At 49.1% G+C, this 15,469-nt stretch overlaps 1 protein-coding gene across 2 annotated transcripts; it reads right to left on the reverse strand.

Moving 5' to 3' along the window:
- Nucleotides 1–912: 912 nt before the first annotated feature.
- On the reverse strand, nucleotides 913–3,199 carry Clpsl2 (colipase like 2). Of its 2 annotated transcripts, none has more exons than XM_047557936.1 (3): nucleotides 3,110–3,199; nucleotides 2,272–2,394; nucleotides 913–1,101 (listed from the first exon to the last, which is right to left on the reverse strand). In XM_047557936.1, the coding sequence occupies exons 1-3, from the start codon at nucleotides 3,179–3,181 to the stop codon at nucleotides 1,006–1,008; spliced, it is 291 nt and encodes a 96-aa protein (XP_047413892.1). In that variant the 5' UTR covers nucleotides 3,182–3,199; the 3' UTR covers nucleotides 913–1,005. The 2 variants fall into 2 exon arrangements, with proteins under 2 accessions (XP_047413892.1, XP_047413891.1); XM_047557935.1 differs by having other exon boundaries at nucleotides 2,272–2,415; nucleotides 3,110–3,198.
- Nucleotides 3,200–15,469: the final 12,270 nt, after the last annotated feature.

Raw genomic sequence — 15,469 nt, forward strand, 5'->3', positions numbered from 1 at the left:
AACTGCAAAATAGAGATCATTACAGTATCTATGACGTAAAACCCTGTTGTGACAATAAGATGAATTGATTCAGTTAAAGTATAGTAGTCTAGCAGGGCACAGTAAATAAAATATTTAAAAGGGCTGTGCTCAGTGGTTAAGTGCCCTGGGTTCAATCCCCTATACAAAAAAAAAAAAAAAAAAAGGAGGAGGAGGAACAGTAGTTGGGAACAGAATAAATACTCAGTAAATCTCAAGTGTTAATTAGGTAAAACCTGGAACTTCCGCCATTGCTAGGCTACTGGGGTTGGAGTTGCTGGATTCAGCCTGACCTGAGGGCTCCCTTGATGCTGGACTTCCATTTCTGACTACCAATAAATCCCCTCATCATCCAAACCAATTTGGGTTGGTTTTTCAAATGATATACTTGCAGCAGAAAAAATCCACCTTGATACCCTAATGTTGTGACCTCAAGCAATTCATGAGCCTCCATGAGCCTCAAGTTTTCATCTACACCATGGAACTGATAATACCTGACAATGTGGAGACATCAATGCACCAGGTTCCTGAGCCTGCCAGGCATGCACATTTTTGCATTGGTATTTCTCTGCATGTTCTCACAAGCATTTTCCCAATGACCTCCACCCTTCTGCTCCCCCCTACAGAATATGCAGGTACCCCCTCTCCGTCCCTCCCCACCACACCTCCAGCCAGGGGCACCCCCATATATGCTCTCTAGGCACACTCTTCAACGTGCCCCTCCCATGAAGCTCTCCATCCCAAGAGTTGGTCCCCTCTCCCACCCATCTCCCTGTCCCCAAGCCCCAGGAGATGTTCTTTCATAGCCACAGAGTTTCCTTTTGCCTCCCTTGGACTGGGACTGTTCCCATAGGGCCCCTCCCCCAGAAAGTGCAGACAGAGGCCCAAGCCAGAAAGTGACTTTAATGTCTCAGGAGCTGAATTTGGAGCAAGATGGGGGTGCCCAGGGCCTCTGGCCCCAAGGACCTGACCAGCCTGCATCCTCCTCTAAATCAAGTGGCACCGGCGGGGACACATCATGTCCTTGGATGAGCAGGTCAAGCCCATTTTGCAGGGGCAGATGATGTTGGTGGCTCCCTTGGTCTGTGGGGAGCAGGAGGAGAGCTGCAGTCGCTGGGATGCAGGAAGGAAGGGCGCCTAGACTCTGGGGAGCGGGAGCAAGGGCGCGAGGCCCGGAGTGGGAGGCAGCTCACGACTGTGCCACCCAAGGCAAGATCGGGGCCTCTGCGCTCAGCGTCTTCAACTGTCAAGTGGGGAACCTAGAGCGTCCCACCTCATAGGGTCAGTGTGAGGGTTAAAAGACATCAAATTTATCAAGTGACCCTGATAAAAAGACTCTCTGGACACTTCAGCTCTAAGGTTGGGCCACAGTAGAGGCCTGGCCAGGTCCTTCCGGCACTGGCAGTTCCCCAGACAGGGACACGGAGGCCAGGCCCATCCTCCCTAGAGAGGTTTGGGCCGGGGCCAGATGACCAGGAACAGGGCACTCTGCTGCCTACATTTCTACCAGATAAAGGCAACCATGCTTGACCACGCACTGCCCTGCCAGGACCACAGACTCTTCCCAACAACCACATGGGGAAGGGACCTTACTCCCAGGCTTGGGACAGTCCCTTAGTCACCAGTTTGGCTGTGGTGAGGATTGGGAAGAGGTCCCAGAATTATCAAAGGACTCAGGGGTTCAGGAAAAGAAGACATTGAGCCTCAGAAAGCAGAAGTAACCTGTTTGAGGCACAAAGACAGGAGATGGGAAAACTAAGATCTAAGCTTGGGTTCAACTCCAGAGCTGTGGTCCAGCCCCTGCAGCACCCTGCACATCTTAAGAAGCTAGGTCACTGTGGCAGGGAGATGGGGATAGATCAGGGGAGGACTTTTCCTGCCCAACTTGCCTCAGGAATGTGAGGGTAGAGATATTCATTCACTCAACAAATGTTTGTTGAGCACCTACTATGGAAAGGACTAAGTTTGGAGTTAGGGTTTCTCAGAAGAATGTGACCCAATCTTTGCCCTTGATGAGCTCTCACCATGGAAGGCATGGCAAATCAGGAAGATGCCTGCTGTGTGCAGGTTATGAGCCCAGGTGTGGGTGCTGGAAGAGGAAGGCTTCTTTGCAGGATGAGTAGCAGTTTGCCAAGTGGAGAAGGGGGAGAAAGGCGCTCCAAGAAGATAGTGCAACAGCCGTGTGTTTTGTTTTAAACCCTCCCCACCCCTTCCCTACTTGCCCAGAGTAGCTGCCCCAGCCCAGAGCCTCACCTGGGGCAGGCACGCCATGTTTTTTCTGGCCTTGGCAGCACAGAAGGCTCCCCCGAGGTTTAAGTCCATGAGGCAGCAGTCACTGAAGCATTCAGAGTGATGAGAACACCTGTCCCCGTTGGTCTGTGAGGATAGGCAGGATGTCTGCCAGGCTGGGGGACAGTCCCTTAGCCACTAGCTCTTTGGCTGTGCGGGAGGATCAGGGAGAGTCCCCACATTGTCAAAGAACCCAGGGATCCATGAGGAGAAGCCATGAGATGGTCACCCCCCAGGTCCCACTCCCCAAGGCACCACAGCTCTCCCTGCAGAACTCGGGGCATGGAGAGTGGGGGATGGCAGTTTCCCCTCTGCCTCTCCTTTCCCGGGCTCCCCGCCACACACACACTCGTGTGTGGCTCCCAAAGGTGCCCTGTGCTGGGGAGGGGGCAGATACTCAAGATCACACTTTAGAAGGGGGCGAGCAGGAAAAAAGGGGAGAGGAGGAGGAGGCAGGGAAGAAAGCCATCTGCCTGGAAGGGCCACTAAGCCTTGGAGGGAGGTGAGAAACCAGGTTGGGAGGGTTTGGGGAGGGGAAGCGAGACCAGCGCTGAGACAGCCTGAAGGGGGTTCGGGGACGCGGGTCACCGGGCCAACGTCCCCGCCTCCAGGGCTGCCAGGTGAAACCGGGCGTGGAAGCGCGTTCGGGAACCCGAAGCTCACCGCCTGGGCCTAAGTGCCCCAGGGCGGGAGGCCCGGGCCCGCTCCGCCGCCAAAGCTGCCCGGGTCTTCCGGTGCGCGGCCGGGGCCTCGCGCCCACCGGTCCATCAGGCGGCACGTTGGGGACGCTCGGTGGGCTCACCTTTTTACGCCCCAGCAGCCTGCCCCAGCAAGAAAGCAGCAGGGCCACCAGGAGCGCGACGGCGGCGGCCATGCCTGGGTGGCGGCGGAGTGGGCGGGACCCGAGGCCAGCGATCCAGCCCGTCCCGCCACGTGACCCGGCGCCCGGCCGCGCGGTGGTGGTCATAGCCTGACCCACCCGAGGCGACCGACGCTGGCCTCCCGGCTCAGCTGCCAGAAGCCTATGGAAGGGACGGAGGGAGCGCGGCTTGGGCAAGCAGGGTTTTGGAGTGGGACTTCCATATGTGCTGCTGCTTCCAAACGAAAACTTTAAGTTGTAAAACAAAACTTTATTATTTTTAATTACACAGTGGCTTAGCGCGACAACGATTTCTTTACCATTGGTATAAAGTCTGTTTTGGAGCAGTAGACCCTTCTCCCATCCTGCAGCCAGGCCACCTGGAGGACTGGACTCTAGGGTCACTAAAGATGGAATCTTGGCCCATTGGCGCACACGCCGGTCGTCGCAGCAACTCGGGAGGCTGAGGCAGAAGGATCTCAAGTTCGAAGCCGCATCAGCAACTTAGGCCCTAAGCAACTTTGTGAGACCCTGTCTCAAAATAAAAACAAAACCCAAAAAGGGCTGGGGATGTAGCTGAGTGGTTAAGCACCCTGGGTAAATCTCTAGTAAGAGAGAGGGAGAGGGAGAGAGCGGGTAAGGGGAGGAAATACCTAGACTCATAACCAGTCTCAACCAGTGTGACATCTGCCTGGTCCACTCGTGGACCATCGGCCAGAAATGACCCCAGACTTCTGCCAAGGAGGCTAGGAAATTCAAGGGACTCTTGGGATATTTATTGTATGTCATTGTTCCTGCTGTGTAACTCTTATCTCGTTTCACAGAGGAGAAACCTGAAGGCCCAGGGTAATTTGCCCAAGTAACATGATTGAACAGCAGAGTCAGACATAAATCCAGAGCATTCTAGCTGCTGAATCAAAGCTCCTCCCCTGTTCTCTACTGCCTTGGGCGGTCAGAAGGCTTTGTCCCAGTAAAGGGATTACTGTCATTTTTGTAGTCCCTGCCTCCAGAGGTCATGGTCTAAACTCTCCAGCTAAGTGCCCTGCCCGATTCTTTGGCTAGTTTCCTGTCTAAGCAGCCCAGCCTGTCTCCCTTCTCCGCTGTGAACTGGAGAGGAACCGTGGGCTAATGGTTCTCTGAGTTGTTTTGCCACCTTCCCTGGCCCAAGCCCTGTAGTGTGAGGTGGGAAATCGTTGGCTGCTTAGACAGGGACAGATGTGAGTGTGGGAGCCAGTAACTGTGTGTCAGGGTTGGCAGCTGGGCTTCTTGCTGTGGGAACCAGGGACCCCGGGAAGTCCATCGAACGCCTGGGGTAGCGGGTGAAGCTCCTGAAGTCTGAATGCTGTGTGCATGTCTCGTCTCTTTTCTTTTCTCTCTGCCTCAGCCAGAGAGCTGAAGTTTTCCTCAGAGATTACTGGTTTGGAAGCTTCATTTTATGGGGAGGAACTGAGGTCCAGAGAGGAAAGGGACTGCCGTGGTGACTCAACCAGCAAGTAGCAGGGCCAGGCCTAGACCCCAGACTCCCGACTCCAAGACTCCACGCCCTGTGTTCATTCTCCTGAACCAACCGCCTGTCTCACAGGCACCCGTGAGGTCTTTACAGGGTGTGTGGTGGAGGGGTGGGAGCTAGATCATCAGGGTCTCCAGGGCCAGGGAATCCACATAACCTGTGAGTGTGGCTGCAGCTCTGCCCTTTGTCCAGGACCCAAAGTTGACCTCCCTGGACTTCCAAGAGGAGGACGGGACTCAGTTCCAAGCAGGGGAACACTGTACTGATGACCTTGGTTTTAGGTAGATAGCTGGGTGTGGGCAGGAATGGGAGAAAGGGGACAAGAGGGGTGGCAGCCGTAAAAGGGCCCTTGTGACCGGCAACTGACCCAGAGGACTCACAGCCACTTCGAGAACCTACCATAAGAGCCCCCCTTCCTGGGCATGGGTGGGGCTGTGCCCATCTTAGGAAGGTGGACGCACTACTCAGCCCTCCGATGATACTGCCGGTCTTCCCCGCAGTCCAGAAGGCCCAGCGCTCTCTCCCGTAGGTTTATGAGCACATACATATTATGCTCACACATGCCCCCACAAGCTTCTTCAAGGGTCAGTTAGCTGTTATATGACCTTCTGCCAGTGGCACTAGGCCAGAGAGGACAAAGTGACCCAAGCGTGCAGGCACATGCTCTCAGTTTTCAGGCAGCAGCTGTGCAAGTGCCAGGTCTGAAGAGATGGCCCCTGCCGCTGGAAGCCCCTTCCCCCAACCTAACAAAAGTCCAAAACCTAAGCATTTTGGTCCCTGGCTGATTTTTCTGTGCCTCTCTCTGGGCTGTACCTCACTTTCTCTTGCTATAATTGCCATCCCTGTCTCGCTGTACTTCTGTTTCTGCGTAGGGGAAATTGCCCCGATGTTAGTCACAACACCCAAGGGCTGAGGATCATTCCACAGTTGACTTGGCCTCCAGCAGGCCTCCTCCTTCCCTGCCCCTCACCTTCCCTCCTCTGACATCCTCCAGCATCTCACTTATGCTTCCCTACATTTAAAAAAATTTTTTTTTAGTTTTCAATGGATCTTTTATTTTATTTATTTATATGTGGTGCTGAGTATTGATCCCAGGGCCTCACACATGCCAGGCAAGGGCTCAACCACTGAGCCACAACCCAGCCCCACTTCCCTACATTTTTAATAGTGCCTTCCATGACAATATTATCAGTGGTGTTTAGTCAGCTTTTTCGCTGCTGTGACAAAAAGACCTGACAAGAACAATTTCAGGGGAGGAAGAGTTTATTTGGGGGCTCTTGGTTTCAGAGGTCTCAATCCATAGACAGCAGATTCTATTCCTCTGGGCTCAAGGTGAGGCAGACCATCATGGCAGAAGAGGGTGGTGGAGGGAAGCAGCTCACATGATGATCAGGGAGCAAAGAGAGAGTCTTGGCTCTTCAGATACAGAATATTTACCCCAAAGCCACGCCCCCAGACACCCTCCTCCTCCAGCCACACCCTACCTGCCTTCAGTTACCACTCACTCAATCCCATCAGGGGTTAAGGCTCTCATAACTAAATCATTTCTTCTCTGAATCTTCTTGCATTGTCTCACACATGAGTTTTTGGTGGCCGCCTCACATGGACGCCATAACAAGTGGTCTACAGCAAGATGAAAAAAGTAGGGTTAATATACTTCATTTTCCTAAATATAAATGTATTTAACTGAAATCATATCTGTCCTGCTTTTTCAGTGTTATAATGTGTTCATTTTTAATTTTTTTTTTAGTTTTAGATGAACACGATATTTTATTTATTCATTTTTTTACGTGGTGCTGAAGATAGAGCCCAGTGCCTCACACATGCTAGGCAAGCGCTCAGTCCCAGCCCCTATAATGTGTTCTTATAGGATAATGGCAATAATGCAGCAGTTTTGTTTCATTTTCCATGTTTATAATTGGCCAATATATTAAATATTTTTACACAAATACTGTTGGTCAAACAATTCTAGAAGTTTCCTCAGTCTACAAAACCCAGAATCAAGTTCTGCCGGGAAACTGGTCTGGTGGAAGGACCCAGGGTGGGAAGTGCTTGGAGGTGAAGGGCGGAGGCACCAAGCCCCTGTGCAGCGTGCTTCCCACAGTCCCAGGTCCCAGCAAGAGTGGTGGCACCCTCTAGCCAAGCCTTGAGGGTACCTGGAATCTGGGTAAGTAGAGACTGAGGCGTCTGGCCAGGGCACAGGGTGAGCAAAGGTTTGGAGGTAGAAATGGGCAGAGCAGGTGGAGAGAACAGCGAGGTGGGGTGTCTGCTCACAGGGATGGTGAGTGGAGACCCAGGGCAGTTATTGCTCTGGGGAAATTGGGGACCATGAGAGGATCCCCAGTTGAGATGGCTCTTCAGGGGAAGACTGGTGGTGGCAGCACCGAGTCAGGGGTCCAGGGTGAGGATGGGGTTGTGTTGTTCTGTCTTTGAGGACAAGAGGGTGTCCTGAAAAATGGAGAGGTGACGCATGCCCACTTCCGGTCAGCCTCATCCACACCCCCCCCCCACAGACACGCAGACCTGGGGACAAGGCTCAGAACACACAGCCATCGCCTCACCTCCTCCCGGGATGGGCAGAGGCTCCCAGCTCAGTTTGGGAGGCCTGCCTGAGGGAAAGAGGGTGCTGGTCACAGCCTCTTCCCAGTCCACGCTGGTCGTGAGACCCTGGGGCATCAACCTGGAGCGTGGAGGCACAGATTTGCTTGCACTGGTGACCTGAGCCTCAGCTTCTCCCACCCAGTGAGTCTGAGCCACACTGGCACCCAGGGGCTTTGGCAATGAAAGCCTCCAGCTCACCTCAGGGAGCTGTGAGAATCTCTACTTCTATAGCTGCAAGTCAGAGAAGGCCAATCCAAACTGATTTATTTTTAAAAATTAAAACCCAAGGGACTACAGGTGTCACCCAGTGGTAGAGTGCTTGCCAAGCATGTGTGAAGCCCTGGGTTCAATCCCCAGCACCAGAAGAATAAATAAATAAATCCCTGAAATGAACATCATTGTGTCAGTAGCTACGTGAAACCAGGGGCCCAAAGACAGACACACTGATATCGGGGGACTTTCTCCCCGACTTTGGCCTTCCTGGAGGCCTCCTTTCGTCTCTGGCAGGGAGACTGACTTTCTGTGAATGGGGCAGGAGTGGGGCCAAAGCTGCATAAAGCTCCAAGCATCCCTGCCCTTCAGCACTATAGAAAACCCTACAAGACCATGGGGTCCTGGGACTTTTATTGGCAGAACTTCATGGAGCCTGCCCAGGGCAGGTTCCCAAAGGTAGGGGAGATAGGGATCATTGACTCCTGAGGACTGGGAAGTGGCAGAATTACAGATATCCATAACATCCCAAGTCACCATAACTGAGGATTGTTCTATCTAAATAGTAACTGGATTTAGGAACAGTTCCTGTTATGATTTAGGAATGAGGATCCCCCAAAAGCTCATGTGTAAGACAATGCAAGAAAGGTTCAAGGTAAAATGATCAGGTTATGCGAGTCATAACCCATTCATCCTTTTGAATGGGTTAACTGGGTGGAACTATAGGCAGTTAGGATGTGACTGGTGGAGGTGAGTCCCTGGGGGCATGCCTTTGGGATTTACATTTTGTCCCTGGTGAGTGGAGTCTCTGTTTCCTGATTGCCATGTCCTGAGCTGCTTTCCTGCATCATACCATTCTGCTCTGATGTTCTGCCTCACCTTGGGCTCAGAGCAATGGAACCAGCCACCTACGGACTGAGACCTCTGAAACTATGAGTCCCAAATAAACTTTTCCTTCTCTAAACTCGTTCTTGTTAGGTCTTTCGGTCACAGCAGCAAAAAACGGACTAAAACAGTTTCCCAGGGCAAAAGTACACCATGGCTGTGATCCCTTAACCAGGGGTGCTGAGGTGACACTAAAGGAAGGGTCCTTGGAAACGTGCACCCTCTGCTTCCCACCCTGTGGAACCTTAAGCTATATTCCACAGGCCAATGGATTTTAGTCACTTTTAAAAATATATTTATTTTTTTTTTTTATTTCAAAGGTAATGCATGCTTTAGAAAAAGGTAATTTTAGTGCATATGCTTTTTATAGGAAGCATTTGGAAAATACAGAAATATATACTAGAAAATATAAAACTCATGAAAGAGAGAGAGATGCTATAAAACTCTATTTTGGATACCAGAAGTAAATTATTAAATCCTTTCATTATAGCAAAGAGTCTGTCTGCCCCACTTTCCCACCCTCTCCATCCACTCCCCCTCCTTCCCCTTCACCTGCACAGATGGATTTCATAGGCAGATTAAGTCCAATGCACAGAACCATTAACAAAAGGGCATATCAATATGCTTACAAATGTTACTCTTGTTACAACATTTTAAGTGTGCAATTTAGGGGGAGGCAACTAATAAGATTAAACGATTCTAAAGATCTGTCTTATGTTTATAAAAATATATAACAGTGGAACTTAAGTTTCACCAAGCAGTATTTAGATTTACCATGTGTGATCTGCTCTGAGATTTCCTATTCTATCCTCTTTCATCTTTTGTAAAAGCTGGTTAGGATCCCCCAAATTGGTGTCACTGCCCCCTTACAGTCCATCAATGGCTCTACTATCGAGTCCAGCTCTTCATTCATCATTCTTTCACTTACTCAACAAATTTAATGACCCCAACCCTTTGTTAGGCATGTTATCAGAGTTCACTTTCAGGTGACAGATACCTATTTTAAGCAGAAAGGGATGCGATGCAGATAATTGGGGCTTAGGGCATCACTGGAAAGGCGGAAGGGGTGGAATCCAGATGGGGCCTCCAGGAATGACTTCCAGAACACTACAGAACCAAGCTGCCAGGGGAGCCACTATCTCTGCCACCATCAGGAAGGCGTGGAGTCAGCAGCTGTCACTGCAACCGTTGGATCCAGGAACATAAACCTGGCTGCGATCTTGGGATCAGGAAGCTGTCACCAAAATGATTGCCTGTGTCTGCTATCTCTGATATCCCTGGTCAATAAAAAAGTAAATCTCCCACAAATATCTCTGCCCTCCCGTGAGTCCATACAGATTAGGTTTTAGGCTGTGCAGATGATCAGCAAAACTAAGCCACGCCTGGAGGCCAGGTGCGAGTCTGTCATGGGAGAACAAGGCATGTACTGCATTGTCAGTACCTACGAACTGTCCTCCTGGTCCAGCCTGAGGCCTCTCTCCGTCTCACTCACTGTTTCTCTTTATCTTCTGACCACCAACCATGGATTCGGAAGACACCTTTCTCATTCTCTTTACATGTGTGTTTGGTGGCCTCCTCAAAATGTAGAGAAATGTGGCACACGCCTATGGTCCCAGGGACTTAGAAGGCTGAGGTGGGAAGATCGCAAGTTCAAAGTCAGCCTGGGCAACTTTGCCAGACCCTGTTCAAAAGGGTTGGGGAAATAGCTCAGTGATAGAGTACCCCAGGGTTCAATCCCCAGTTCCAGGGAAAAAAAATTGTAGAGAAATAAACAAAATGACAGCACCATCATGTGAACTGCACACCATAAACCAGAAGTTACTGTAGATGGTCCGAAGTCTACATTGCCACTTATCTTAATTTCTAATGTTTCTTTTCAAAGGTGCTAAAGACTGAAATCTGCAAGTGAGAAAGTTTCCATACTTTATACTTAGAATAATTAATCATTCAAAAAAAATTTTTTTAAAAGAAAAGGCATTTCAGCTTTTGCCCTGCTCTCTCTTGGGTGACTGACCCTGGAGAGGTAGCTGCTATGGCCTGAGGACTCTCCAACATCCTGGTGGAGATGCCCATGTGTGCAGAAACCGAGGCCTCCTGCCAACAGCCAGCACCAACTTGCCAGTCACACAAGTGAGTCAGATGACGCGGATCCTCCAGCCCCAGTGAAGCCTTCAGATAACAGTAGCCCTGGGCAAAATGTGGACTATCCACAGCTGGATGAAGCCAGACCATGCAGCCATGGTGCTCCCAAATTCCTGTGAGAAATAGCAAATGCTTATTGAGATTTTACAGTCATTCATCACTTAATCATGGGGATCTGTTCTGAGAAATGTGTCATGAGGCCATTTCATCATTTTGGGAATAACATAGAGTGGACTTACACAAACCTAGATGGTATAGTCCATTGCACACCTGGGCTGCATGGTATAATTTATTGCTCCTAGGCATGTTACCACACTGAACAGTGTAGGCCATACTTACACAGTGGTAAGTATGTGTGTGTCTAGACAGAAAAGGTACAGCAAAAATACATGATTTTTTTTAAATTGCATACCTGTATAGAGCACCATTATGGTTTGGGTGTGAGGTGTCCCCAGAAGTTCACATATGAGACGATGCAAGAAGGTTTGGAGGAGAAATGATTGGGCTATATCCTTAACCTATCAGTGAATTAAACCCTGATGGGATTAACTGAGTGCTAATTGGAGGCAGGCAGGGTGGGGTGAGGCTGGAGGAGGTGGTTCATTGGGAGCGGGGTTATGGGGTATACATTTGTATCTGGGAAGTGGAGTCCTGGCTCTCTCTATGCTTCCTGGTCACCATGTGAGCCGCTTCCCTCTGCCACACTTCTACACCATAGTGTTCTGCCTCACCTTGAGCTCCAAGGAATGGAGCCAGCCTTCTATGGACTAAGACCTATGAAACTGTGAGCCCTCAAATAAACTTTTCCTCCACTATAGACGTTCTGACCTGGTTCTTTAGTCACACAGCGAAAAAACTGAAAAAAACAAGCACTTGCCATGAACGGAGTGTGCAGGTTTGGAAACTTCTTGGGGTGAGTCAGTGAGTGAATGCGCAGGCCTAGGGCATGACTGCCCACTACCGTAGACTTCATAAAGTATCTTTCTCTTTCTTCAATAATCAATTCACCTTAACTGACTGAAATGTTTTTGCTTTGTATATGTTTACATTTTTACATTTTTAAATGTTTATATTGTTTACATTTTTAAATATTTTACATGTACAATATCACTTAGCTTAAAACAGACATTGACAGCTATAAAATATTTTCCTTTTATGTCCCTATTCCTTCAACTTTTCTGTATTTTAGTTAACTTTTTAACATTTGTTGTTGTTGTTGTTGTTAAAAACAGAGACAAAGACACAGACCTTAGCTTAGACCCACACAGGGTCAGGATTATCAGTATCACTATTCCACCTCTGCATCTTGCCCACTGGAAGGTCTTCAGGGAATGATATGCATGGAGCTGTTGTTTCCTGTGATAACAAGGTTTTCTGGAATCCCTCCTGAAGGACCTTGCAAGGCTGTTTTATAGTTAACTTTTTTTTTTTAATTAGTGGAAGGTTTTTATAATAATAAAAACCATGGTATAAACTGGGTGTGACAGTGCATGCCTGTAATCCCAGTGGCTCAGGAGGCTGAGGCAGGAGGGTCAATAGTTCAAAGCCAGCCTCAGCAAATTAGCGAGGCTCTAAGCAACTTAGCAAGACCCTGTTTCTAAATAAAATATGAACAAGGGCTGGGGTTGTGGCTCAGTGGTAAAACACCCCTGGGTTCAATCCCTGGTACAAAACAACAAAAAAAAAGTATAGTAAGTACATAACCAGTAAGGAGTTGCTTATTATCATTACCAATGTTATGTACTGTACATGATTGTATGTGCTTCATCTCTACCACCCAGACCTGCAGCACCACCACATCACCATGTGTAACATGTTTCGCTACCTCCTTGTGACTGCAGGCTCTTCCTTTGAGACTTCAATAAGCGGCACATATGCCCTGCAGCAAAAAAAATAGCAAGGTTTATAAGATCCAAGCTTTAATTTGTCAAATGTCAAATGTGATGAGATGAGAAGAATTCAGAAAGCACCGACGGCCTGTGTAATGGAAGAAGGATCTCGGCGCAGGAGGACATGATTCAGCTCTGATGAAACCAGAAGACGCAGTCCAGGGGAAAAGAGAGGGAAGGTCAGACAGGGAAGGTTGAGGCAAGGGGAAGGCTATGTTGGGAGTTTGGAGGCAAGACTACATTTGGTACAAGTAGCTCATCATGTGAGCTGCTTCCCTCTGCCATACTCCTCCAATCTCTGCTCCAGCAGAAAAGACTGGGGCCAGCAAGAGGATCAGATTGTCTGGGCACTGTGGTACACACCTGTAATCCCAGCCATTCAGGAGGCTGAGGTGAGAGGATTGTAAGTTCAAGGTCAACCTGGGTAACTTCAGGAGACCTCATCTCAAAATAAATATTTTAAAAAATTAAAGGGCTGAGGTTATAGCACAGTGGTAAAGCACCCCTGGGTTCCATCCCCAATACCAGGAAGGAAAGAAAAGAAAAAAAAAAGGCCCAGATTGCGAAAGGTCTCAACCGCACAGCTAATTCATTTCACTCCATCATATAAAAAAGGCATCCAACCCAGGCCTCATGCAGGCTCGCCATGCACTGTACCACTGAGCTGCACCCACCGCCCAAGAGAGTACCTGTCAGATCAAGGGACATTACGTCAGGCTAAGAAAAGATTCACTGTGCCAAGTAAGAACCCCTGGAGGTTTTGGAGGATGGCGAGACGGGATTCTGGCATGATCCTGGAGTATGAGGGGTGGAGAGGATGGAGACCAGAAGTAGGAGGGTCGTGAGGTGAGTGCTAGGGCAGTAGCCCAGCCGAGGTGCGGAGGGGAATTTAAAGATGATGCCCCATAGCTCACCAGGGATATGGGCACATAGGGAGCTGGCTGTGGGTGGCTAGGGTGAGTTGTCTTTTGACAAGTTCCATGGGGGTGGCTGCAGTGTGTCCTCATAGCAGGAAGGCACAGCCTCAGGCCTGAACTCCCAGGGATGCCGATTCTGATCTGTTAGTGACCTTCCATTCAGGGGGGACAAGTCAAACTTTGGGAGATGGTGACGAGGACGGCCCTTCTGCAGGACCTGGCTCTCTGACCAGCCATCCTCTCACCAACCACGACCATCTCCCTCATGTCCCTCGGCCCCTCCAGGGGATGTCAGCCTGGGTCAGGGATGAAGTGGGGACAAATCTCCTTACATAGTTCAATCTTAAATGACCCCTAAAAATCAGAGGTATCTGGAGCCTTCCCAACTTCTATGGCTCCAGGTTTAGAATCCACAATCCACTCTCATGTGGTTCAGGTCAAAGAATAGGAAAGGAAAGAAGCTCATAGAAGGTTCTATTCCTTATTCTGCTCCAGATCTGCACGTGACCTAGAACAGGTCGCTGTTCCTCTTTGCATTTGTTCTCCTTTCAATAAAATGCCGTGGTTGGTCCTGGACTAGGTTGTAGTTTTCAAGTCCCGCTTTGGCAGAACATCAAGGGTTCCATAGCTGGAGCGACATGACCTGCTTCCTAAACTGAGGAACAGCAGACTGTGAATAGCTTCACTTTTAGGTTTTTCTCCTGTAGCAGTTTCTTCCACAGTAGGGACCACTACTGTTGGGTTCCCAGCAAGGACTCACAGACACACTGTGAATGAACACGTGGGAGACACAAAAAAGTGTCAACCTGAAGATGGATGACGACACTCAGTCGGCTGTACCATCTTCTTGTTCCTGGAGACTTCATGGTTATGGTTTTTGTATTATTCACACTATCACTCTGGCAACATTCCATTTCAGGATGCTTCATAAAGAACTCTAAGAGACCGGTTCCCTTGCCCACCAGTGCCTGTAACCTGCAAAGATTAGAGAAACACTGGACCCCACATACCCAGGATGCTTCAGTGCTAATCTCTCAATTTCTCAGTGATGATGTCCTAGCTCTTCAGAGTCCAATCTTTGGCCTGCATGCAGAACACTGCCTTACAGTAACTCACATAATCTCCACACCACCCTCCCAACCGCCTCAGAGATAGGTACTATTTTCCTATTCGTTTTACAGACAAGGGGGTGAGGTTCAAATAAGGTTAACAACTCACCTGAGGTCACACAGTAAGGAAATGAGTCAAACTGAAACCTAACAGTCTGACTCCAGAACTCACATTTACCCACTATGCCTGAGGTTCTCTTCCATGAATGTTGTCACCAGATATTTTCAGTTCTTTCTTGGGCATGTGGTAAGATTGAGCTTCCCTACCCACTTTGGCCAATCAAATGAGCACAAGTGCTAAGCATCATTTCTGGTGGAATTTCAACGAGCCACCACATTCCCTTTTCCCTCTTTAATGGTTGTAGAAATACAACAAAGGAGTCTCCCTCAACCTGGACTCCTGAGTAACCATGTGGAGCAGATCCCTGCCCTTCTATCCCCAGCAGGCCTGCAATGGGATATGGTATGAATAAAAAACAATATTTGAGGGTTGTTTGTTACCGTGGCATAGCCTCACCCATCCTGATTAATTCAATGCCACATAGATTGTCTCTTGTTGATTATCTTTGGTCTTAGTCCCCAAGTCTGCTGTATTAGTCAGATTTTCACTACCAAAATAAAATACCTGAAGGTAGCCATTATGAAGAAAAGAGGTTTCTTTCTTTTTTTTTTTTTTTTTTTTTTGCGGTGCTGGGGATTGAACCCAGGGCCCTGTGCTTGTGAGGCAAGCACTCTACCAACTGAGCTATTTCCCCAGCCCGAAAAGAGGTTTCTTAAGCTCACAGTTTTGGAGGTTCAAAGTCCACAATCAGGTAGGACCCCACTGATTGAGCCTCTGATGAGGACCTGACAACAAATGGGGTCATATCATGGTAGAAGCATGTGTGTAAGGAAGCATCACATTGCCAAACAAGAAGACAGAAAGAGACTGGGTCCTCCAATCCCTTCTGAGGGCACCTTCAATGATCCAAGAACCTCCCATGAGGCCCATGTCTTAAAGGTCCACACGATCTCCCAATACCATTATTCTGGACCCAACT

The sequence above is a fragment of the Sciurus carolinensis genome, chromosome 7 (genome assembly GCF_902686445.1).
Source record: "Sciurus carolinensis chromosome 7, mSciCar1.2, whole genome shotgun sequence".
Taxonomy (NCBI): domain Eukaryota; kingdom Metazoa; phylum Chordata; class Mammalia; order Rodentia; family Sciuridae; genus Sciurus; species Sciurus carolinensis.